Raw genomic sequence first — 23,315 nt, 5'->3', positions numbered from 1 at the left:
TGGGCCTACCAACGCGCTCCCACTCGCCTTCACTCGCAAGGATCGAGTTCGAGTCGTCGCCTCGCCGTTGCGTGACGCTACTGAACGTTGGGTGGTCCCACTGCCGTTGTGTGTCGGGCACGGAAAAGATCAGCTGCCTCGACCCAAGCAGGCAAGCCCCCACAGAGGCCGTTCCATGGGTACGCTGAGTCCCAGATCTTCCAAGCGTCTCTCAGCTACACGATCTTTTGCCTCAACCGCTGTTTGTTATGTGTAGTTAAATCGTCCCGCTTATATTATAATCCGACCGTTTCCTTCGGTCACATGTAACCCGCACGCCCTGCCATCTCCCCGGTGCTCACGCTTTCTCATCCCCTTCCCGATCCCAAACACCAAACTCCCTCCCCTTCCACGGCTAGCCTTCACCCACACGTCTCTTCTCGGTCGCCGCACGCAAGACCGCATCGGATGAGCCCATTCGCCCCCCTGATTTGGACACCTCCGCTTTCGTGCGCGTCCTCGTCGCCTAACTCGCTGCAAGAAGCCGCTCTTCTCTGCTCTTCCCTTTTCTCCCCCAATTCGCCGCACTCGGACGACAACATCTCTCTCTCTCTTTCGCTCTCTCTTGTTCTTCCTTCTCTTCTCCCATGATCGCGAACCCTAATACCGAGAAGATCATTTCCCCGTCCTTGTGTTGATACACGGCAATATATGGCTTTGGTTCCTCCAAGAATCGCATCGAACCCTCGTCTTTGATGGATCCCGCCCCTGCAACCGCCTCGAAGACCCACGAGGTCCGCCTGGCCCCGCTCTTCATCGACCTCAACGAGGCCCCTCCGCCGCCCTGCGACACCCCTCCGGCCGACCCCCCTTCCCATGGCTTCTCACTCGACTCCCGCGCCCTCGCTTGCCGCTTCCACGCTTCCCTTGCCCCCGCCCCCGGACCTGCCGCCGACTTCCCTGGCGAGGCTGGCGTGGGGAAGCTTCCCCTCCCCTGCGGGGTCTGTGGCCGCCCCGAGACCCGCGGTGGGACGGTGGTCTGCGACGGCTGCGAGCGGGGGTTCCACGTTGGCTGTGTGAGGAACAGGCTGCGGTATCCGGCTGCGGCGGTTGACGACTGGCTCTGCCATGAGTGCAGTGCGAGCGGGAGGCCCACCAAGCGGTGGACACTCGGTGCCGCCAGGTTGCTTGATATCAATGCACTGCCGCCAAGCGAGGGAGATGTTGAAGAGCTACAGAGTAGCGGAAATGTTGGATGCAGGCAATTTTTCCTCCATTCTTTCTCTCCGTGCTTGAAAGATTCTTCTGTTTCATGCTTGCTCTTTCTCTTTAGCTACATAATTGCTTTTATTTTTGTCTCCTTGTTTCTTAGAAAGGTCGGCGAACCATTTTTTTCATGTGAACAGAAATAATTGTTTACTTTACAGTTGCCAAATTGAAAGGTGGAGTTGACAAATTCTATGCTGCTCATAACAAATTACATAGTAATTTGATCAACGCAAGTAACAAGGTGACTACAACTCTATGCGTTGATCTGATGGTTTACGGTCAAAGTTTGTAGAAATTTATCAAGTGATTCTTATGTTTAAAGAGAGCTCTGGTAGCTAAAGTGAGAATCGCTTGGAGGAGCACGTTCTTGTTACTTCATGGTTGAGTGTGTTATGTTAGCAGAGAAGAGGAAAGGGTGCTAGATGGGTTTCGCAATTTTTCATAAACAGAGTGGCATTGATTGACAATCTTGGTTGACAATCACAAGTCGAACATCCAAAAGTTTTAAACTAAAAGAAGGAGATTATTCTAGAGGTGATAACAAGAAATCAGGGTCAATTGGAACAGATTGACATTCTCTTATTGATTGAAAATAAGGGATGATGGCAAAAAGGCTCAAAGGGAACAAATAATAACATTAAATAGACAAGGAATAAATAGAGCAAGATGTAGAACGTTAAGGGATGCTAGGGGGTTAACAATTGAAATGTGTCTAAAAAAAATGAAGAAGAAACTTGATCATCATTTTGAGCCCAGTAACACTTTTAATTGAGAAGATAAAGCACCATTTCAAATCACTCAGGAGAAGCAGAGACCAAAAAGTATGTTACAGAAGGCTTTCCTAAGCTAGTCTTTGAACTTTTACCCCAAAGACAGCTGGATTCCAAGAACTTTTGAAGTTTGAATCCTGATGAATAACTTCTTAACCAGTACAAAACTCATATTCGCTATTGCAACTAAAAATGAAAAAGGGTGTGTTTGTGCAGGAGTTCCCTCTTAACACCAGACCAGTTTGCTTGTTTTTGAATTTCAAACTTATGTGGCAAGGAAGCAATGTACCATAAAGAGTGAAAAAGAAACCCTCAGAAGTAATGATCCCATATTGGAGGTCCGATGCTTTGCCTTGCCCATATTTGTGAACTTGTGCCCTCCAGTTTCCTCCCAATTTGAAGGTTGGAGATTTGTTTTATGATATTTATGAGGCAACTAGGTTGCACTTTTTGACATGCTTATTTCTTATATTCATCGGAAAGGAGGTTTTAATTTTGAGCAACTAGAGCCATGGATATAATAGTCTCTTTTACCGGCTGCACCTTCTTTGGAATTGCCACAGACATATAGCACCATTGACAGGTTTATGAGAGGTTGAATGACACATAGGTCATTGATTCTAACCATAAATGCAATCTAGGTTGCATGTGTCTTTGAAGTGATGGAATTCTACAGATGCATAGTAAAGGGAAGAAAGCACATAAAAAACAATGCACCCAATAATCTCATAATTAGGAGTTATATATGTAGATTTGCCCTACTTATTTGTGCTTGTGATAAAATAACTGTAGCCGCACAAATGTTCTCTTGAACTCTTCTTTTTATCCACTTTCTTTCTCTCTTTTACCTTATTGTTTTCCCCAGCTGGTTCAGCAATGGGTACTGCAGTCATTGGTATTCTTTTAGTTTCAGCAAGTAGCAACATCATCGATTGTAGAGTGTACTGTTAGTGTCTGTGACCATGACTGAATGCAGGTTAGAATGAGCTGTTTTCAGTTAAATAATGGGGTGTTTGTGTTTGGTTTCTCTGGTTTGTTTTTGAACATATTTTTCTAGTCAAAATAGCAAGCCAAGCCAAGATTTCTTTTGACATTTTTGACAACTGTTTATGATCTCATTCCATTCATGTGCTGACAAGTTCATGAATGGTTTGTTTTCCACACAAAAAATTGAAGATTCTTTAATTGATCCTTTAAGTAACCTAGTCAAGATAGTTGTTGCCTTGTTGGTTTTGATACAATAAATATACCCTGGTGTAGTTACGAAAATGGTACCAAGCAATAAATTTGAGATATATGAGGAAAGGAAACAAGATGAATATGAATAGAGCACGAGAGGCCAAAAACCCAACCTCGCTTTGTAGTCTTTTGGGCCTTATACCCTCATTGTCGTTTTTTCTTCTTTTTCTCTCTTTTACTTTTCTTCTTCTCATCTTTTTTTGTTTTATTTGTTTTTTCGAGGTATGTCTATAATTGAGTTGAGAAGTGAGCATTTTTAATTTGAATCGGTTTCTTTCCAAACCTGACTAATCATTCACCTACTATCTTTTGCATAGGCCGATTTAGAAGGCTTTACTATGCACATGCCTGATGGCTTGGCTTTTGATGTAACATTTAATGAAGATAAATCAGTTGCATGATTGAAGCTTGATGTGATTCTTTTTGCTCTAGTTGATGTTAAAGTTGATTGAAATAGCAAGTTTATCCAGCTTGTGTAGCGCTTAGCTTATCATTGTTAAGAATGTTAACATATTTGTTTACTTGAGCAGAGTGAACAATGTTGATGTAGCTAATGTTAGTGGATCTGGTCAACCATTTCCACAACATGTGGGTCAGATAAGAAATGACTGTGACTCGGCAAAGGATACAGGAAGCGTGGATGATTTTTCAAGAATTACCGAAGGTACGCCATTATGCAACAAGTGATCTTATGGACTTACAATGCCCAATGTTTTCCTACAATTTCTTTCATCTGTTGGTCCTGCTATTAGCAGTAGGGTTGGGTAGGTTATAGGAAATTTCTGCAGTCACTATAAATTGTATTGGAAAAGGTTGGTGTTGAGTTTAATTCACTACTTATTTTATTCTTCTATCTATTGTCATTCAGATGGAAAGAGGTTTGGATCAGGGAATGATGTTGCTCACTATCTTGGCATCAAGTCAAGCTACACTTATGTTGACATTGGTGAAAAAAGTGATGTTTCTGGAGTAGTGCAAAGGTCTTTGCCTCCTCGCCGAAGGAAAAGAGATCTTTCAAGAACATGGACTGCAACTAGTTCATCAGAGAACCAAGAGAGTGTGAGGGTTAACTGTAGCGGGGAGCCTTCTTCCGATAACGAGGTTATGGAATCACAGTACTCTGATTTTAGGAGACCTTCAAGAGTTACAAATGCTTATACGGAGGAAAATAATGGCCATGGATCTCAAATGTTGAACGTATGTATTTTTGTGTTCCTTTACTGATGTTTTAATTCTTTGGTTCTGTTGACTTATCTCGAGTCTAGTGATTTTGGAGCAGCGACCAATGATGCAATAAGTAAATGTACTGCATGTGTGTACGTACGTTATATGCCTTAACTGCCTGTATAAACATACATTATGCAAGGGCTTGCTTGTAGTTGAATGACCCTATGCTGGATGCTGCTGCTGGTAGCATGAGAAGGGGGGGGGGGGGTGGTGGTGGTCAAGACTAGTATGCTGGTGGCACAAAGTTAGAAATTAGAGTCTTCTTTTCTGGTGGGTTAGGTATTCCATTGTCTTTGTTGGTGAAAAGTTGCTATCTAATGAACATAATTGACAAAAGGGGTCACGCCAATTTGACAATCTTGGTGGTTGCTTTTGATGGTGTAGGGCCGGCAGTAGATATACATGGACCAGACATGGCAAAACAACCCTTGATGTTGATGCATACTTGTATTTCTGTATTTATGCGTCGATCATGTTCATATTTGATGTCTTTGTCCGTCTACATTTACGCACTGATGTCATTTTTGCAAGATTTTGTCCAATATTTGATAGAGCCTTGTCAAATTTGGTAGGCTATTTAGGAGCCTTATATGAACCTTGTAAACATATGTATTTATGCATAAGCAACACACTAGATTCTTTAGTTTGTTATATCTTGTGGTTGCATGGTGTATCTTTTGTTTTCAGAGAGTTTATAAATTTTCTTGTTTGTTTTCTTTTTTCTTGCAACCAGGGTTGTCTCCCAGTTCAGTATGAGGATTTCTTTGTCATTTGTTTCGGAAGAATTGATTTGCGATTGGCATATCATAACAACTGTCAGATCTGGCCTGTAGGATATAGATCAGTTTGGCATGACAGAATTACAGGTTCTATTTTTGAGTGTGAGGTCTCAGATGGGGGTGATGCTGGACCTGTATTTAAGGTACGAAGGCATCCATGTTCGGCATTGCCAATTCCAATTGGACAAACTGTTCTTTTGTATAATAATGCTAACAAATGTGATGCATCAGAAAGAACAGAAACTAACTGTGTGATCTTAGAATCTGATTTGGAGAAAGATGATGACATTATAATGCTCCTATCGGATCCAAGTTACTCTGATCTGGAACAGGTATCATGCTTCAGTAGCAACTTGTGTGGAAACTCTCATGGTACCTCCACACAGATGGAAGTGGATGAACCAGATGGTTTGACTAGCCACTCAGAAAAGTTTGATGATTCTTCGGTAAGGACTTCCACTTTGAGGGATGAAATTGGGGATTTCTATGTGGAAGGACGATCATCATTCTCAGTGTGGAAGATGGTCTCCCAAACTCTTGTTGACTCATGCCGTGAAGTGTATAAGCAGTCAGGTTCGTTGCAGTTCACCTGCAGGCATAGAAATCAAATTTCATCGTCCTTAGCAGATAATGGAAGATCAAGATTGGTAGATCATCTTGGTACCTTAGCTAGGTTTTGCAGTTCTGCTGGTCCCACTAATTTCCCACAAGTGATTCAGAATCATACAGAGTTTGATTTGTCATGCCAATTAGTTGCAGAATGGTTAAATCAGGACAGATTTGGATTGGATATGGGTTTTGTAAAGGAAGTCATTGAAATGTTTCCTGAATCACATGCGTGTTCAGGATACCAGTTTCTGGCTAATAGAGCAGACTTTTCAAAGTCGATGACTGTTGCTAGTGGAGTGATCTTAGCAGTACAAAGGAATGGTGATGGAGGTGAAGATAAAGTTCCCTCATATGGTTTATACAGAAGACAGATGATGTTAAAACAACAAGATTTTGCTGCAGACCACCAATCAAGTGACCGTCAACCTCCACCAGGGAAACCTTGTAGCAGAAGGCTTCCTGCAGAGCTGGTTGGAGATGTTTATCAGGTATCATATTCTTTTCGACAACTAAAAAAAAAACTGAGGAATACATATATATCGACCTGTTTCTGTTTCTATTAATATTACCCATAATGCCTTTTTTCCTCTTGTATCAGATATGGGAATTTCTTTGGCGTTTTTATGGGACTCTGGGTCTAAATGAACCTCCAACGCTTGAGGAACTTGAAGAAGAACTTATTGATCCTTGGCCCATTGACTCAAAGTATATGGAGAAGCTGGAAAAGGAAATAGAGGATTTTAGAGAACCAGATGGTCGGATCTCACTGTCGACATGTGAGTCTGGTTCAACAGCATCTGAAGTGAGTCCATTTATGTTTATTCCAAACGAAACGGCGTCAGCAAGGGAAGCTGCTCAAGCTAAATTGGCATCACGTACTTATGGCAGATGTACTGGTGTAACATTGACTAAGATTCATATTTCACTGCTGAAAATTTTGATTGGGGAGATCCTTGGTAAGGTTACAGTTTATTTAGATCCAAATTCTGATGCTAGAGAATCAAGATCTAGACGTGGTAGAAAGAAGGATGTTGAGAACATTGTTGCTGTAAAAGAAGCTAAGACTGAAATACTACCTGCTAATGAACTAACATGGCCGGATTTGGCTCGGAGATATATTTTAGCTGTTTTATCTATGAACTTTGTTATGGATTCACCAGATGTCTTCACTCGTGAAGGTTTGAAGTTGGTCCGCTGCTTACAGGGTGATGGTGGTGTCCTTTGTGGTTCCCTTTCTGGTGTTGCTGGTATGGAAGCTGATGCAATGGTAAGAAAGTTGATGTCCGTTGAGTTCAGTAACTTTCAAAATTTTATCAGTGTTCAGTAATTTCGTCAAAGTAGGTTTTCTTGATTGTACTAAATTATTTGACTCTCAGCTGCTTGCAGATGCCGAAAGACAGATATCTGATTCTAGATTACAAGAAAATAAAGTTTTGCCTGTTGACCAGAAGGACTCTGATGCAGTCAGTACCTCTGAGCCTGCTGTAGTGAATGGGAACAATCTTCCTGAGTGGGCATTACCACTAGAACCAGTGAAGAAGTTGCCAACTAATGTTGGTACGAGAATAAGAAAGTGCATTTATGATGCATTGGATCGAAATCCTCCAGAATGGGCAAAGAAAATTTTGGAGCATTCTATAAGTAAAGAGGTCTATAAGGGAAATGCCTCAGGACCAACCAAGGTATTGATTGATTTTGTTTAATTCTGTTGTGGTTTTTTCAATTTCATTTATTTTTCTGCTTCTATGCTATTTGCTTGCTTAATGCTTTAACTTATTTTTGGACGAAATTTATGATTTATTTGCTCATACGAGAGAACGTTAAATTGTGATGCAATTTTGGGTAATCTTTTCCATATGTTGGGTAAGCATGATAGAGTTGATCCTAATTTTCAAGAATGTGGTCGACTGGAGTTGAGTTTCTTTGTTTTGTGATCATGATATTCTTTAGTTTTGGTGAGCTTGAAGGCTGAAACAGTATCTACTAATATCACCTACCATGCACATGATTTTTTTTTAAACTTATGACTAGAAAAATATTTTCATTTATTTATCTTGCCTAAACCTTTTATTTATCTCTTATACCATTTTCTAGATAATCGTGCTTTGTGCTACTTGTAAAAGCAGAGAATGAATGTTTGAAGCATGGGAACTAATGGCACAGAAAAGACTATATATCAATATAAGTTTTTTTTTCTTCTTTTACATGATTATAGTCTTTCTTTTGATTATCCTTTTTGCAATTTTTCTTAACGTATATCATAAAGCAACTTGGAAGCAGAGCCAATAAGTAACATTGCTTTTGCAACAGGTTATGGGGATGTTGTAGATTGGAAACTCGAAAGAAGCAAGATGTGGAAAAGGCCATAAGATTTGCCATCTTTTCATGAGTCGTAACATGTTAGTCATAAAACTTTGAATCATTAAGGGGATGGTAATGTTTGATCTTCCTTTCAAGTAGTGAGTTGCTTGAAATAATGATGCAAAAGACAGTTATAGTTTGTCAAAAATTAAAAGTGAGAACACAATAACCTTATTAGTGGTGTATGGCTTTTATTAGTCGTGAGATGAAGGGAAACATGAGAATGAATATCTAATGGGTGGTAAAGAATAATGTTACCATGATTACTCATCATGACTTGGTCCTATGTTTCTTAACTTACTATACTTTTTTCTATCAAGTGCATATGATGTGAAATCATGTCATCAGTATGCTGCTTTTTCTTGTTGGTTTGGTGCAGAAAGCTGTTCTGTCTGTGTTAGCAGAGGCATCTGGTGGAAAACACCAGCAAAAATCTGAGAAGAGAAGTAAAGAGAAAAGCCCTATATCTTTGTCTGATGCTGTTATGAAAAGATGTCGTATAGTACTACGTCGTGCTGTTTCTGCTGATGAAGGGAAAGTTTTCTGCAATTTGCTTGGTTCTCCCATTGCGAATGTTAATGATAATGAAGATGAAGGTGTTCTTGGATTTCCTGCTATGGTTTCTCGTCCTTTAGATTTCCGCACAATTGACTTAAGGTTGGCTGTTGGGGCTTATGGTGGATCACATGAAGCCTTTCTTGAGGATGTCCGGGAGGTATGCCTATACAGTTGCTTCCTTTTGATGAGATTTTTGAAAGAATGAGGTTCAGACTTCAGACTTGAGACTGTTTTTAATGGTCCTTAGTGTGTTATTGTTGCTTTTACCTGAACTCTCAAGGGAAATTTTGTAGTATTGCATCTACCACCCATGTTTGATTGATTGTCATCTCTCCATGCCTTTTTTTTTGTTTTTGTGTGACACTTATGAGGTCTACCATGTTAATTCATTAGTCCATTAAATTCTTTTTTGTATTTTGCAAATTTGCAAAGCCATCCCTAAAATTTGGAGCACCTTCCAAGTTATAATATGTCATGCATATTTTATGACAAATATTGATGCCAAATTAAGGACTATGGTCTTTTCATGCTGATCCTGTGTTAACAGGCTGTTGTGGTTAGTGCAGCTGGTACTTGAAATGTGCAGGTCCACAATAGTGTCAGATGCATTTTAGTTTTGACTTGTACTTCATTCTTTGCCAAAACAAAAGAAGATATGCTGATATTTCTCTTTAAACTTAAAAGATGGTTCTGGAAATGGTATATGAATTATTGAAGTCATAAGGGAAAGAGCAACCTAGAATGAATTGGTGGAAAATTTTATTTAATAGCTTGATATAGACGTTGAACATGTTGAAAAATCTATGTCATTGTTGTGATAGTCAAAGTCTAATTTAACTTTCTTTTGTTATAGTATATGACTATATGTATGCAAATTCTAGCTATTTAGTATTATGGGTGATTGAGTGTGGGAGAAACAAGTATTTTTGATAACTTCTAGAAGATAGAAGTTATTTCTGATAACGCAATTATTGTAAAAAATACATCGCACAAAATAAATATTTGCATATTAATTTTATCAATTTGGACAAAATAAATAGTTACTAGTGTTAGAATTGTCCAAGTATGTTCATTGAGTTTTCTATAACTATGGAGTTACATGATGGAGTTCATAACTTCATATTTGTTTAAACAGTGGTAATAGATGGATGTATTTGCCAGGATAAACCTCTATGGTGTTGTATTTGCCAATGATATAGTTTTTATTGATGAGAGTTCAAATGAGATCAGTTTTAAACTTGAATTATGGAGACAAATCTATAGACTATTGGTAATAGATAAATGTCTCAGACTGAATATATGGAATACTTATTTCAGTAGTACTAAGAGAATTGAGGATATAGTTAGCCAAGAAGTTTTTACAAGGAAAAAGTTTTATGCATTTCAGATCTGTTATCTGGCAAAATGGAGAGGGGATGGAGTTTTACTTATAAAATAGAAGTTAATTGGTTAAAGTGGAGAGGAGCATGAGTGATTTGTGTGATCATCAAATGTCCTTTAAATTTAAAAGAAACAGTGATTTAAAAAGGCACTCGGGCGCTCGCCTAGGTGCTCGGGTGAGACGAGGTGAGGCGAGGCAAGGCCCAAGCGCGTCGTTTAAGGGCCAGGTGGCATGCTTCAATGAGAGGCCTCTTGGGCGCTTCGGGCGAGCGCCCAGTTGTTATAAGGTGATCAAACCGCTTAAATTTGCATTAGTTGGTTCGATTAAACCAACTAACGCATGCAATTATATCAGCGCGCGACCCTGACTCCCAACTCTACGCATGCTTCTCTCTCTATTTCCGTCGTTGACGATTTCTCCCTCTGCGTTCGCCGTAGACGATTTTCCCTTTGCCTCTGTCGCCGACGGTTTCTCTTGTTGCTTCCAAGTCTTCCTTTGTCGCCGATCAAGTCTCCTTAGCTTATGTTGTTGTCCGTTGTTTGCCGTTGTTGTTTGCTGCCGTTGTCCACTGCCTGCTGTTGTCCGCGACATGACTCCGCCGCCGCCACCGCTATCCGTTGCCTCCTACTATCTGTGACTCTGTAGCTTCCGTTGCTGTCTGCTGCCTGCGACTTCTTACCGCCGACTTCTCAGCACGACTTCTTTGGTCTCTACTCTTCCCTACTACTGTTAACAAAAAATATACTATTAACAATTAATAGTATATTATTAATTACCATTCAAAATAATCTTTAGTTATTAAATTAATAATATACTATTTAGATTTTAACACAGCTAATCTTTGTTTTTAATTTAATATCATATTTTTTTATTTAAATAATTATATTCATTAATTATATTATTTTTTTATATTTTAATATTTTAGAGCGTTTTGTTTCGCTCGGGCGAGTGCCTAGTGCTTTTTAAATCATTGAAAAGAAATACACAAGAAGGTTGTTAGAGCAGCCATGCTATATCGACATGACTGTTAGTCTGTTAAAAAAGAAACATGCACAAAAAGAGTTTGTGTAGCTGAAATAAGAAATATCATCTTTTATAATCAAGTCATAGGTTTCTGGCATGCTGTATTTTGTATTGTTGATTTCTGTTCTTATACTTGAAACCTTGGTAAGGGAAGAAGTTGGATTCTTAACAATTCAAGGTTTAAATCAAAATGCAGCAACACCTGATAATAAGAATAGTGAGGTGTACTCAGAACGTTGATGCATGTTAATTATTTTTTCTTTGTTGTCTCCTGATGCTTTGGTGTAAAATCCTGTGTTTTATTATACATTTATCTGTAATAAGACTCATATTTTATGTGTGTTAGCTTAATAGTTGATAGACGCAGAAAATACAAATAATTTTGGTTGCTCCCAGAGTATCATGAGATGGGTTAGAACTTTACATGAGTTGGACTTCTGGAATGACTGCATAGTATAGACATATATGTGCTAACCCATTAGGCATAATGTCAGGGACCACATATGCCCATCCTCCTAGCATGTTATTGGCATTTAGGCACACAGCTGAAAACCTTGCTAATTATCATGGAAATTAAACTGAGATGTCAGTCATTTTTTCTTGGCAGGTATGGCATAACATATCCACCGCATATGGGGATCGGCCTGATCTTATGCAGTTGGTTGAGACATTGTCACAAAAATTTGAATCATTGTATGAGAAAGAGGTCTGTTGCACATTTTTTCGCTTTCCACTTGTTTCTTTATGTAGTTGACTTGGTTGATGAAATTTATGATTGTAGTTCACAACTGCTATAACATGATCTAATAGTATAATTCAAAGATATTTTAGCATTGTAATTGAATTTAAGATGAGTATAACTTTTTACCTAACACTTTAGCAGTGTGTTCTCTTAGTACCAGATACTTCAGCGTATGGAAACAGTTGATCATTGTTAAATCCCATAATTTGAGAACATTTAATATCTTACTTTTACTACTAGAGTAATGTTCAGGCAGAGCATGTCTAGCCAAATAATTCGTTGGTTTCTGCACTTACACTTCCATTAACTAGTTGGTATATCCCTTTGTGTTCAGTGATCATGTATCAGCATATTCATGGTGTTTCACAATCCGCCAGAAACACCAAGGTGTCTTATGAAAAATTATTATTTTTAAATATTTGTGTTTGTAATTCAAATTATGCTTCTGTATATTTCCTTTGGGCCAAAAGCATCATTTTGGGTCTAATTACCTTGCTTTAGGCCTATTCAGCAGTAGATTAAGATTTTGAAGTGGGTATGATGGCTTCTGCAGGTGCTTATTCTAGTGGAAAAAATTGCTGATCATGTGGGTAATGAGCCTTTAGACACTGAAAAGCGGAAAGAATTGTATAATATTATTCTTGCAGCAAATGAAATACCGAAAGCTCCTTGGGAAGAGGGAGTTTGTAAAGTTTGTGGCATTGACAAGGATGATGACAGTGTTTTGCTATGTGATTCTTGCGACTCTGAATACCACACATATTGTTTAAATCCCCCTCTTGCTCGGATTCCAGAAGGCAACTGGTATTGTCCATCATGTATCAGGATTCAATCCAAGAAGCAGGATCTAGATCAACACACAGAAGTTACCAAACGCCATATGAGGAGACATCTGGGAGAGGAAGGTCGTGCTTTTCAAGAGGCTCTGTATCAGCTAGCATGCACAATGGAAGAAAGAGAATATTGGGAGTACAGCGTTGAAGAGGTTAGCTTACGTGTGCCTTTCTTTGATCTGCAAACACTGCATTGTTATTATTAGGTTTCCTTTCTACTCTGGGATTTTCTGTCTTTTTGTCAGAACAACAATTTCTTAAAGTACCATCTTATGCATGATTTCCAGACTTAGATTTTAGACTCTCAGTAGTTTTTTGGTTGTAAATATCAAGTAAACATATGCAAGTTGTTTTCTAAAAATATGTGTTCACATTTAACAGACAATTTCAGACTGTTGTTTCATTTTCTGTGCAAACCACTCATTTTTAACTGTTTCATTGAGCAACTGGGTACACATGAACTATTCATGCAACAAATAGTGTAGTCAAAAGGTGCTAGGCACTAAAAAGCGCCAAGGTGCTGAAACGTCCGAGGCGTTAGCACCTGCCCGAGCAAAGTGAAGTGCTTGCCAATATAAATTTTTAAAAAAAAATATAATTATCTCACAGGGTGATGTTTTATATCTAAAAAACGGGTGATGTTAGTCACTCGCCAATCTAACAAGTGATGTTTTAGATCAAAATAGCAGCAGAGGTCATTTGCAGGAAATGTTTATCTCATAGTGCTAGTTCAACAGAAGATTATTTCAAATTGCTGTTTCAAGTTTCAACAAAAAAAAAATCTCAAAGTGATGTGATTCCAAAAGTTTATCTCAACTTACACCTCGTTATGCATTGCGTGCTCAACAACAGCAAACAGTAAAGCATACAACAAAGATAAAGCATGAAAGGAAGAATTAAAACAACAACAAACAAGAAACGGAGAAAGGGATCAAAACTACATCAAACAAAAAGGGATTGCTAAGAGTGTTGTTTCGTAGTCTTGCACAGGATAAAGAGGAGATGGAGAAGATGCTGGTGGAAAGCTTTTAGTTTGGAGTGGGCCAAAATAAAGGCAGAGGAGAGAGTCTCTGGGGGAGAGCAAACGCTTTGGTGGGTAGCGGAAGATGCTTTGGTGGCATAGCCTTGGGTCTGGTCAATAGTTGGCGGAGGAAGCAACACCACTGGGGGAGAAGAATTGATCAGCAGGCAGCATATGGTTTCCTTCTCGATTGCAGAAAGGGATCAGGCTTAGTCAGGGTTCACACTGTGGGTGGTTGTTCTGGGCAACGGTTATGATGGAGGAAGGTAGTGGTCGGTGATGGCGTATTGGCAAAGGATGGTTGTGATCAACATAGGATTGCTTCATGAAAAGGGTTTGGGTGCACGTGGGAGAGGCAAGGAGCGTATGAAAGGGTTTAATTGGTTTGGTTGACCAATTAAAGCTAAACAAATGAGTATGACCACAAGCCAGGCCTCATCCTGCACGTTTGAGTCGCTCGACCCGCTCGACGCTTAGGCTCAGGCATGCGTCTGGCTGCGTCTAGTTTTAGGCACCCGCCTGGCCCACCATTGAGGTGCTTGGGCGTTGCCTTGCCCTGCTCGGGCACTTAGTCAAGCACTCAAGCGCCAATGACTTCCATGGCAACAACATACTGTACGTGCTGGTTTTAAAAATATAAATTTCAGGCTTATATAATTACCTGTGATCATCTGTTTTTGTATGTTTTGTGACATCCTTGGATCGAGAGTTTTTCTATTTAATTCATGTTCCGTCTTCCTTGATATTGTTATAACATTCTTTAAGGTAAATGAACATTATGTATAGTTTTTTTGTTTTATTTTGTTGATGGATGGTCATGTGAAGATTGTCCTGACATGCTTCATGGGACTATGTCTTGTGAGGTAGGTTATCTGTTGCCAGTATTACTATTGTATGCCAGCCTGGCACATTGAATTGCTGTGCTGACATGGGTACAATACAATGAATGTGTTAGTTTGTGTATTTTACTTTTTGGTCCTAGATTATGTTTGTTGATGTTCATATAATTATGGGAGTTGCATGATTCTCTTTTGGACCTTGAGCCAGTACACTTTCCTTTTCATTATCCATTTTGGATGAGGATAAGGAATATGTAAGAAGCAAACTGTGCAGATAATATAACACATCCTGGAGAAAGTAAGTTTAATTCATGATTTATACTGCACAGTTTTTATCATGTGGGTTAGACATATATGGTTGCCACTGGCCATATTTCATTGCTCAAGATCATTTCTATTTACTCTGCACTTAGAATGCCATCTGATAATAAAGAATTCAGAGTTGATGATCGGTGACATGATGTAACATTACCTACCACACTATGTAATCTACTTCTCCAAACTTCTCTTTGTGTTGCATATATTTATCATCATTTAACAAATTGATGACTATTTTTGAATTATTTGGGTATGCTTTCTGCTGGATTCCTTTCTTTTTGTGCTTATGTGGCCATGTTTTGGTACTTTGGTTCCTTTTGAGTTTGTGATAATATTTTTGCTGTTGATTTTTTACTGAAGTTGTTGAAATGACATATCTGACATATTCAATCATAACAATTCGAACTGGCATTTACTTGTGGATGTGGAATTATGTTTATACTCACTCAGGATTCATTTGCAAATCATGTGTGCAATTCTTTGTCTCTGTTTTCTGTTTTCCATTAATTTAAGAATGTAATTTTCAAGGCAACAACGTCATGTTAATATGCTCATTGCTCCTCTTGGGGTTTTTAATGGATAAATACTACTACACAAAATTTATCAATTGATATATTCTATTATTTGTGAATGGCAGAGAATATTTTTGCTGAAGTTTCTGTGTGATGAGGTGCTGAACACTGCACTTGTTAGAGAACACCTCGATCAGTGCACTGAAAAGTCAAATGATCTGCAACAAAAAATACGAACTCTAGTTATGGAATGGAGAAATTTGAAATTTAAAGAAGAACTATTGGCCTTGAGCATTGCAAAAGAAAGTACGAGTAAATTTAATGAACCTGGTGATGTTGCAAGTGAAGAAGGAGAAGCTAATATGTACTCTGGCCATGGTAGGTTAGTTGAATATCAGCAAAATGTTAATAACTCTTCTGTGACTGATTCAGGAAATCGACTGAAAGGTGCATCTTTCATTATTGAGGGCTGCCCTGGAGAAGATGGGCGAATTGATTTCAGCAAGAGTGTGGGCCAGTTATTTAAGAGTAGTGTGATAGACACCCATGCTGATGGTAGGAAATCTCAAGTTCAGTCTGGTGAGAGAGATGTTTTGGAAGAGCGTTCAGTGCCTGGTAATCTGAACCCCAATACAACCGTTGGTAAGGAAGATCAAATTAATGAACAAGATGAACGATTATTACTAGTTTCTGCACAACAAGATAATAAGGAATCAACGGAAGAATCCATCCATGGTTTTCAGCATGAAACGGAAAAAAGGGAGTTGCCGGTTAAGGAAAGCAGCTTGCTTGGTAGACCTGATTTGATGCAAGCTATAAATATGAAAAGGAATGCTGGAGTGCTGACCAATGCTGATAATCTTCATGGTTCTTATTTGGGTTCTGACAGTGGGAGGTTACAATCAAGGGAGAATTATATTACAATGATTACGGGGTTAGTCAAAACATCTGGAGAATTGCTCGCCTCTAAAGGTGTTCTCCAGGAAAATGCTGATGATCTTGTAGCTTCTAGTGAGCATGGGTCCAGTGATCTTGGAATGGGTGGTTTGAAGAATGAAATTTCACACATTGAGGAGTCAATATTCAGTTTTGAATCTCAGCTTATGATGTCATCTTTGAGAAGGGACTTCCTTGGAAGGGACTCGTTTGGTCGATTATACTGGGTTATAGGTAGACCTGGTAGGCATCCTTGGTTGGTTGCTGATGGAAGTATAACAGTGCCACAGGAAAGAAACAAAGTTGAAGATTTGAAGGACCCCAAGGCTGATGTTCTTATGGATATGGTCTCCTCTTGTTCAGTACTCATGAGGACTGGACCAGGAGGATCAGATGCATGTAGTACATCTACTTGTGATATGCATGATCGGAACTTTTGTTCATTTTCTTTGTATGAATCTGACAATGAAATTCAGGAAATTACTAGTTGGTTGAGTGATGCCGACCCTAAGGAAAGAGAGCTGAAGGAATGCATTTTGCAGTGGCAAAGACTTGTACATCAAGTGACCAATCATATTTCTAATAGTTCTCAACTAACTTCTAAATCTTCCACTAGCAAGAATTGCACAGTCGCTCAAAGTTTAACTACAAAGGCCATGATGATCCTTGAAGCCAAATATGGTCCTTTCTTGGATCCAGAAGTGAGTGAAATTCCAAAGCGAAAAGGGAGGAAAGCAAAACAAAATCATGAGGAGAGAATGTACAGATGTGAATGCTTAGAAGCCATATGGCCTTCTAGACACCACTGTTTGTCCTGTCACCAATCATTTTTGACTGCAGTGGAACTCGAAGGACATAATGATGGAAGGTGTACCCCTAATAATCCTGTATCTGATGAAAGTAAAGAAAATGATGATATAATACGAGTCAAGGGAACAAGATCTGAGAGCACTAGGGGAAAAGAAAATCCTGATGACGTTGATTTTGTTGATACGTCAAAGAACAAAATTGTAGATGCCAGCTCCAATCTTGTTAGAATTTCAAGGAAAGCATGTCCTTATGATTTTGATGAGATCAGCAAAAGGTTCATCACAAGAAACTCTAACAAGGAGTTAGTGCAAGAAATAGGTCTTATCGGGCTAAATGGACTTCCGTCCTTTGTCCCCTCGCCGGTTTTCTTTCTGAATTCTGCATTAGTGCTGAACCCAAGCCTGAAGTCCGATACTAATATGAATAGTGAGTTGGCCTTTGCTTCAGAAGGATGGTTGCTATCATCCATGCAAAGGGGAGGAAATGGCATAAGTGCAACTCAGGATGAAACTGGAAAAGGAACCAGACAAGCCAACATTTCTGCTCATAATTTTCATGGTAATGTTAATGATGAACAATCTCAGAGAACAAAAAAATCGAATACAGGTTCTGGTGATGGTGAAGAAGCATCCTCTATAACTAATAAAATTCAACGATCTGGCCGCAGCTGCACAGTTCCTGAGTCATCATTGAGGCCATTAGTTGGGAAGATCTCTGAGATTCTAAAGCGTCTCAAGGTTAATTTACTTGATATGGAGGCTGCCCTGCCAATGGAAGCACTGAGACCATCAAGGTCACAGATGCCGAAAAGATGTGCATGGCGTGAGTTTGTGAAGTCTTCAGAGTCCATATTCGAGGTGTGTTGAGTTACTCTGGTGATTTTTTCTTTTCTTTGGTTTTCACTAGTTTTTCTATTGCCACGCTGAGGGTTTTGAGGTTTTATGGTCCAGAGTGAAATTGTTGGCAGCAATAGTGTTGTCAGATCATTTATGCTGTTTAGGTAGTGGTTAATTAACTTCCTTTCAGTTGGAATGCAGCTAAATACTTTTTTCTTTATGCAATGTGGACTGTGTTGTTCTTTACAAGCTGGTGCTATTTCGATCTTAGGGCTGGAATATCTGTTTTGCTGTGATTAGCAGCTTAGAAACTTTAATTTTAACTAATGCTTTCACTAGTTGTTTTGGAGAAACTGAAGTTTTTTTTCTGCAGTCACCTGCAAAAGTATTCCATTCTTGTCTTCTGATTCTTTATTAATATGCTTAAGACGAATATTGTATCTTAAAGGATCATGACAATCTGAAACATGTCTTGCTTTAGCACCACTATTGTATTATTGCTAATATTTAGTCATCTTGTACTCTTAGAATGCCTAATAAAGGTCTGAGATTGGTGGTTGTTTTAGAGATCTATGCCATAACCAATTGTTTGAACTCTTCAGTCTCTTTAAACTATGACCTGCCACTGACATGTCTTGGTAAATAATATGATAAGCTCCACGAAATACTATTTGAGTGTATCGTTACTTTTCCACTATGGTTTATTTTTGGGGGCCAGTTGGTTAGTAGGAATGTTTGGATTTGAGATCAGTGAATTTGGTTACCTGAAGATTTAAAACTTTCTGCTCAGCGTTCTCAATTGATTTTCCACATTGGCTGCTAATGTGACTTTTCTTCAATTTACAGTTATTTTTTATTTTGCTTAGATTTTACTTTTTTTAACTCAAAACATATTGATACAACTATGGCACTGTTTCTTACTTGTCCTGATAGTTGTTTTGTTCTGCGAATAATGCAAAAAGGCTATGGTCAAAGTAAAACTGTACAATTGACTTTCTATTATAATCCTTGATTATGTTTTCAAGGCATTATTGAGGATTTATAAGTTCCCAGAAGAACTATACTTTTTGCAGGCATTAATGAGAATCAGAACACTGCATGAGTTTTTTTTTTTGATGGTAAGCAATCTTGAGATTAATTTGTAATTTTGGTCCCCTTTTAGCTGCGCAAACACCTCTACCTGTCCCTCACATTTGGTAGTCCCACTTACACTGTATTTCTGTATTCTCCCGTTGGAAATTTGTATTTATGTCTGCACCCCAACCCCGCTGCTGGCCCCTAGAAAAAGAACATTGCTGTTACATTATTTCATATTATTTTTGTTGCAACTGGCACTTGTTAATGAGCACATCTTCCATGGAAATTCAGTAGGTCCTCCTGTTCATGACTTTTCATTGCTTAAAATCCTTGTTTCTATAAAAATAAAATTTCTGTGAGCATTTGCACTCAAATCGGATATAAAATGCAAATGCCACCATTACTGATTTTAATTGTTGAACACTGACAATATGCATGGTACTGCAGCACCATGTCATGAGTGACCTATGCTCTCTCCAAAAGTTTTGGATAAGTTAATGTGTAACTTAAAATTTTCTTAGGAACACATTGTTTCACTGTGGTGGCTAGCGTGAGTGACAATGCATCATAAAGAGTTACTTAATGCAGAGTTCATAGGAAAACCTCCTTTCACTGCCCTTGTTCTGATGAATTCTAACATATGTAGATTTTGTCAATTTACTAATGTTGTATTTGTAGTTTTGCATCTTTGGAAAGTTTGTATGTGAATCTTACCGAGATGTAGATTGGAAGAGCTTTTAGCTTGAAAGGCATGATATTTTGTCACAGGGTGTCATAGAAAATCTGTGATCGTGCTAGGATTCTGTGCTAGGAAGTTCATAACATATGCAACTGATATATTCTAGAATATCTGCAATCTTATTTCTCTCTTTTGCTCTTTCTAGATGGTTCAAGCAACAACCCTGTTTGAAGGCATGATCAAGACAGAATACCTGAAAAATGGGTGGTGGTACTGGTCTTCTCAGACTGCTGCAGCAAAGACATCTACGGTTGCATCTCTTGCTCTCCGCATTTACACTCTTGATGATTCTATCATCTATGTGAAGGACCAAGTACCTGGTTCAGATCCCACAGAGAATCTGAAGCAGACAACCAAGACAGGAAAGAAAAGGAAAGATATTGAACTATGATCATAGTGTTATTCTTGGAAATGTTAGTGCAGAACTTGAAAGTTATGGATGTGGCAGCTTGATAATTTGTAATGGTTTTTATCAAGCGTCATGACCCTCGTAAGATATAAACTGAAAAAAGAATACGGTGTTACTGCTACCTGGGTATACGTGAACATATATTTGAAAGTACAGCTGACATCACTTATATGATTTTTGCCTGGTTCAGAACTAGAGATCTATTTTGATGTCTATATCTCAGATGGACCAGGAGAAGGGTAAGCTGTCTGAGATGGTGCAGTAGCTTCATAATTTGGTAACTTAAGAGGCAAACGTTTTGCCAAGGAGATTGACTGTCAGTGATTCGTACATCATACAAATGCTGCCAATATAGAGCTGCAGTTTGATCTGATTTAAGTCAAATATGAAATTGACCAATTGTTTCTTTACATCTCTCAGTCATATCCTTTTCCCCCTTGACAACATTCATGATGTTAGGGCATATTGTATTAGAAGAGGGTAGATAGTTTAATCTTTATTCGGTGTACCTTGGATCATAGGATATAAATAAACAGGTAGTGCTACTTTTCTTTGTGTTTCCTCAGATAGCTGTATCCTTGTTACCATTATCTGGTAATTGCCTTTTTCGTCTTACATGGAAATGCAGATATTGTTTTGTAATTTAACAAAGATGGCTTGGTGTTTTATACAGATGCTTCACTTAAGTTGGCTAATCCGGGATGGAGATGGCTAATTGCATTTCAAGTACCTTGTCTTGCATGGATGAACATTTGATATCCTTGGTATAGTTTTCTGATTATGCAGATAATTGGTATAAAAATGGTTGGCTACAAAGAATCCAAATTGACGATGGTGCGGCAATTCCTTCCAACCCTCTGGCATGTCATCACTTTAATCATAAGGTAATGAGACCGACCATTTCCAGGTAACATACACCAGCTTAAGTTAATGAAAGTTTTGAAATTTATTATTGTAATTTGTCATCATATTTTGTAATGCTTTTGACGATTGCCTCAAAAAATTAATGCGTAAACTGTTACTTGAGATTGTGATAATTTGACTACATCCGCATAGTTGAATTCATGTTGTGATGAAATGAATCCCATATCTGGTCTGGTGCATGGCTCATGAAAATTTTCTTTGATGAACACAATTCTTGTGTTCTAGTTGATTTTCTTTTCTTGTTTTTATTTTATGCTCTTTTTGAAGCCTGATAATTTTTTACACTGACAGGTGTCAAATCACTGCTGCCTGAATAATGACTTCCATTGCCATGACTTGTGACACAAGCATTCAGGTTTATGATGCGCTTTTGTTAAATGTTGACAAATGTCTTGTTATTTATTAGGTGTTAATTGATGTAATTAATGACAGAAGTGATCCCTTTTAGTGTCTTGAGACTTGATGGTGTTATCTCCCGTTCTTTCACGTTTTCACTGCAATAGATCACAATTCATTTGGTGGATCGTTTCGTCTATTCTGAATCCAGGATTTTGATACACAATTGAATCTGAATTGCCGCAGCATTGTGCAGTGTTGGCCCAAAGAAGTGCCTCAGCTTATGAATTTACCCAAAGAATACCATTGTTCATGGTTCTAAAGATTCATGTTCATGTTACACGTGTTCTTGTTGATTCAGATACTGCAGTCTTGACTTTTGTCACGAGTTCATCAAAGGTGAGACAAAAATCTAATCGTCTTCCCAGTGTCCAATTCCTGTTGGTTTGCATTTCTGTGCTTCCTTTTCCTGACACACAAATACTTGATCATAGTTATTAATTGTCATGCATTCGTTACATACTTATCCATTGCAGCCGCACTTGTCTGCGTATTCACTACTTCTCTGGATGATTCTTTGTTCAGTTTTGACTGTTTCTTTACTCATCGTTAGAACAAGACAGGTATCTGAAAGAAGGATTTTTTTTTTTTTAGCTCATCGTGAAGAAAGTGTGATCAAACAAATAGGTTTACTTCTTGAACGAGGCATCTACTGTTCATTGTGGTCGTAAATCAAGACCGAGGCCAACAAGCTTGGGATTATAGGAAGAAGACGATAACTTCTCCGATTCTTGGAGGAGTGGGGTTGGCGGTCGGAAGAGATGGATCTGTGAGAGCGGCGGCGCTTCCGGTTCTTGGTGCGTTCATCCTCGTCGACCCACGTGGATGAAGAGGATGCCGCCTTTTGTCCTGCACGCGATACACGTATTTTTTCGATCGAAAGCCCTCCTCGCCCTCTCCTACTCCCGTCCCTGTCACCAGTAGCTTGTGCTGCCACGCCTGGCGCCTTGTGGGCGCTAAAGGAGGCGGCCTCAGATGTCGCCAGTTGTCACGACTGCTCCCCTTCCCTGCTCTCTTTATTTTCTCCCCCTCCCTGTCCCCCATTTGCCATCTAGGGTTACTTGAGCTTTTTCACCCCCTCTCCTCTCCCTCTCCACCATTCCTTGATTCCCTCTTCCCTTCTAATTCCTTCCTTCATTTCACATCAAGATGACCGTCGTGTCGCCGCTCCTTTCTGCAAGAAACACGCTTTAAGTCAACCCTCGTTTTTCTCCCGAGGGTGGAATGCAGTTAAGTCACTCCGCTCTCTCGTCTGTAAAAGGAAGAAGGGTAAATGAAAAAGGTGATGTCTGGACGCAGCGGTTTATCGATCTTTTCCTCGCCTTGTTGGATTTGGTTCTGATTTGGTCGGGATTCGGAGGGTGCAAAGCTGGAATCGGTCGATAAACCTCTGCATCCGGCCTTTCAAATCCCTGTTGCCTTTCACACTCTTAAACTTCTACATATAAGACCACAACATTTAAGTAGAGCGGTCGTGACTTGAGAGATTGGTGTGAGATAAACTTCAGACATTTTATTAAGAATAAGACACTCTCAAAGATGTTTCTGTGTGAACCACTGCTTATGGACATTCGTAAACGTATGCCTCTTCTGTGTGCCAGTTAATAGTCTTTCATGTTAGGTGATGCAGTCTGTTTTCAGATATTGCTATTTTGATATTTCTTTTGGCTGTTAGAAGGTTTTTTATACTCTTGAAAGGTCAAGTTTAGTTTTGTTCATATTGTTTTT

General features: G+C 39.0%; 1 protein-coding gene across 2 annotated transcripts; it reads left to right on the top strand.

The window, feature by feature from the left end:
- Window positions 1-379: 379 nt before the first annotated feature.
- Window positions 380-21,714, top strand: LOC135633947 (methyl-CpG-binding domain-containing protein 9-like). 2 transcript variants are annotated; one of them, XM_065143979.1, is made up of 13 exons: window positions 380-1,240; window positions 3,788-3,921; window positions 4,126-4,454; window positions 5,218-6,360; window positions 6,471-7,139; window positions 7,249-7,554; window positions 8,613-8,948; window positions 11,803-11,901; window positions 12,491-12,922; window positions 15,586-18,063; window positions 20,004-20,803; window positions 20,941-21,151; window positions 21,483-21,714. In XM_065143979.1, exons 1-11 carry the CDS (start codon window positions 735-737, stop codon window positions 20,247-20,249), a joined length of 6,678 nt encoding a protein of 2,225 aa, XP_065000051.1. In that variant the 5' UTR covers window positions 380-734; the 3' UTR covers window positions 20,250-20,803; window positions 20,941-21,151; window positions 21,483-21,714. The 2 variants fall into 2 exon arrangements, with proteins under 2 accessions (XP_065000051.1, XP_065000050.1); XM_065143978.1 differs by having other exon boundaries at window positions 20,004-21,151.
- Window positions 21,715-23,315: the final 1,601 nt, after the last annotated feature.

This window comes from Musa acuminata, chromosome BXJ3-3 (genome assembly GCF_036884655.1).
Source record: "Musa acuminata AAA Group cultivar baxijiao chromosome BXJ3-3, Cavendish_Baxijiao_AAA, whole genome shotgun sequence".
Taxonomy (NCBI): Eukaryota; Viridiplantae; Streptophyta; class Magnoliopsida; order Zingiberales; family Musaceae; genus Musa; species Musa acuminata.
The sequence above is the reverse complement of the archived record's forward strand: the minus strand, read 5'-3'. Positions and strand labels throughout refer to the sequence as shown.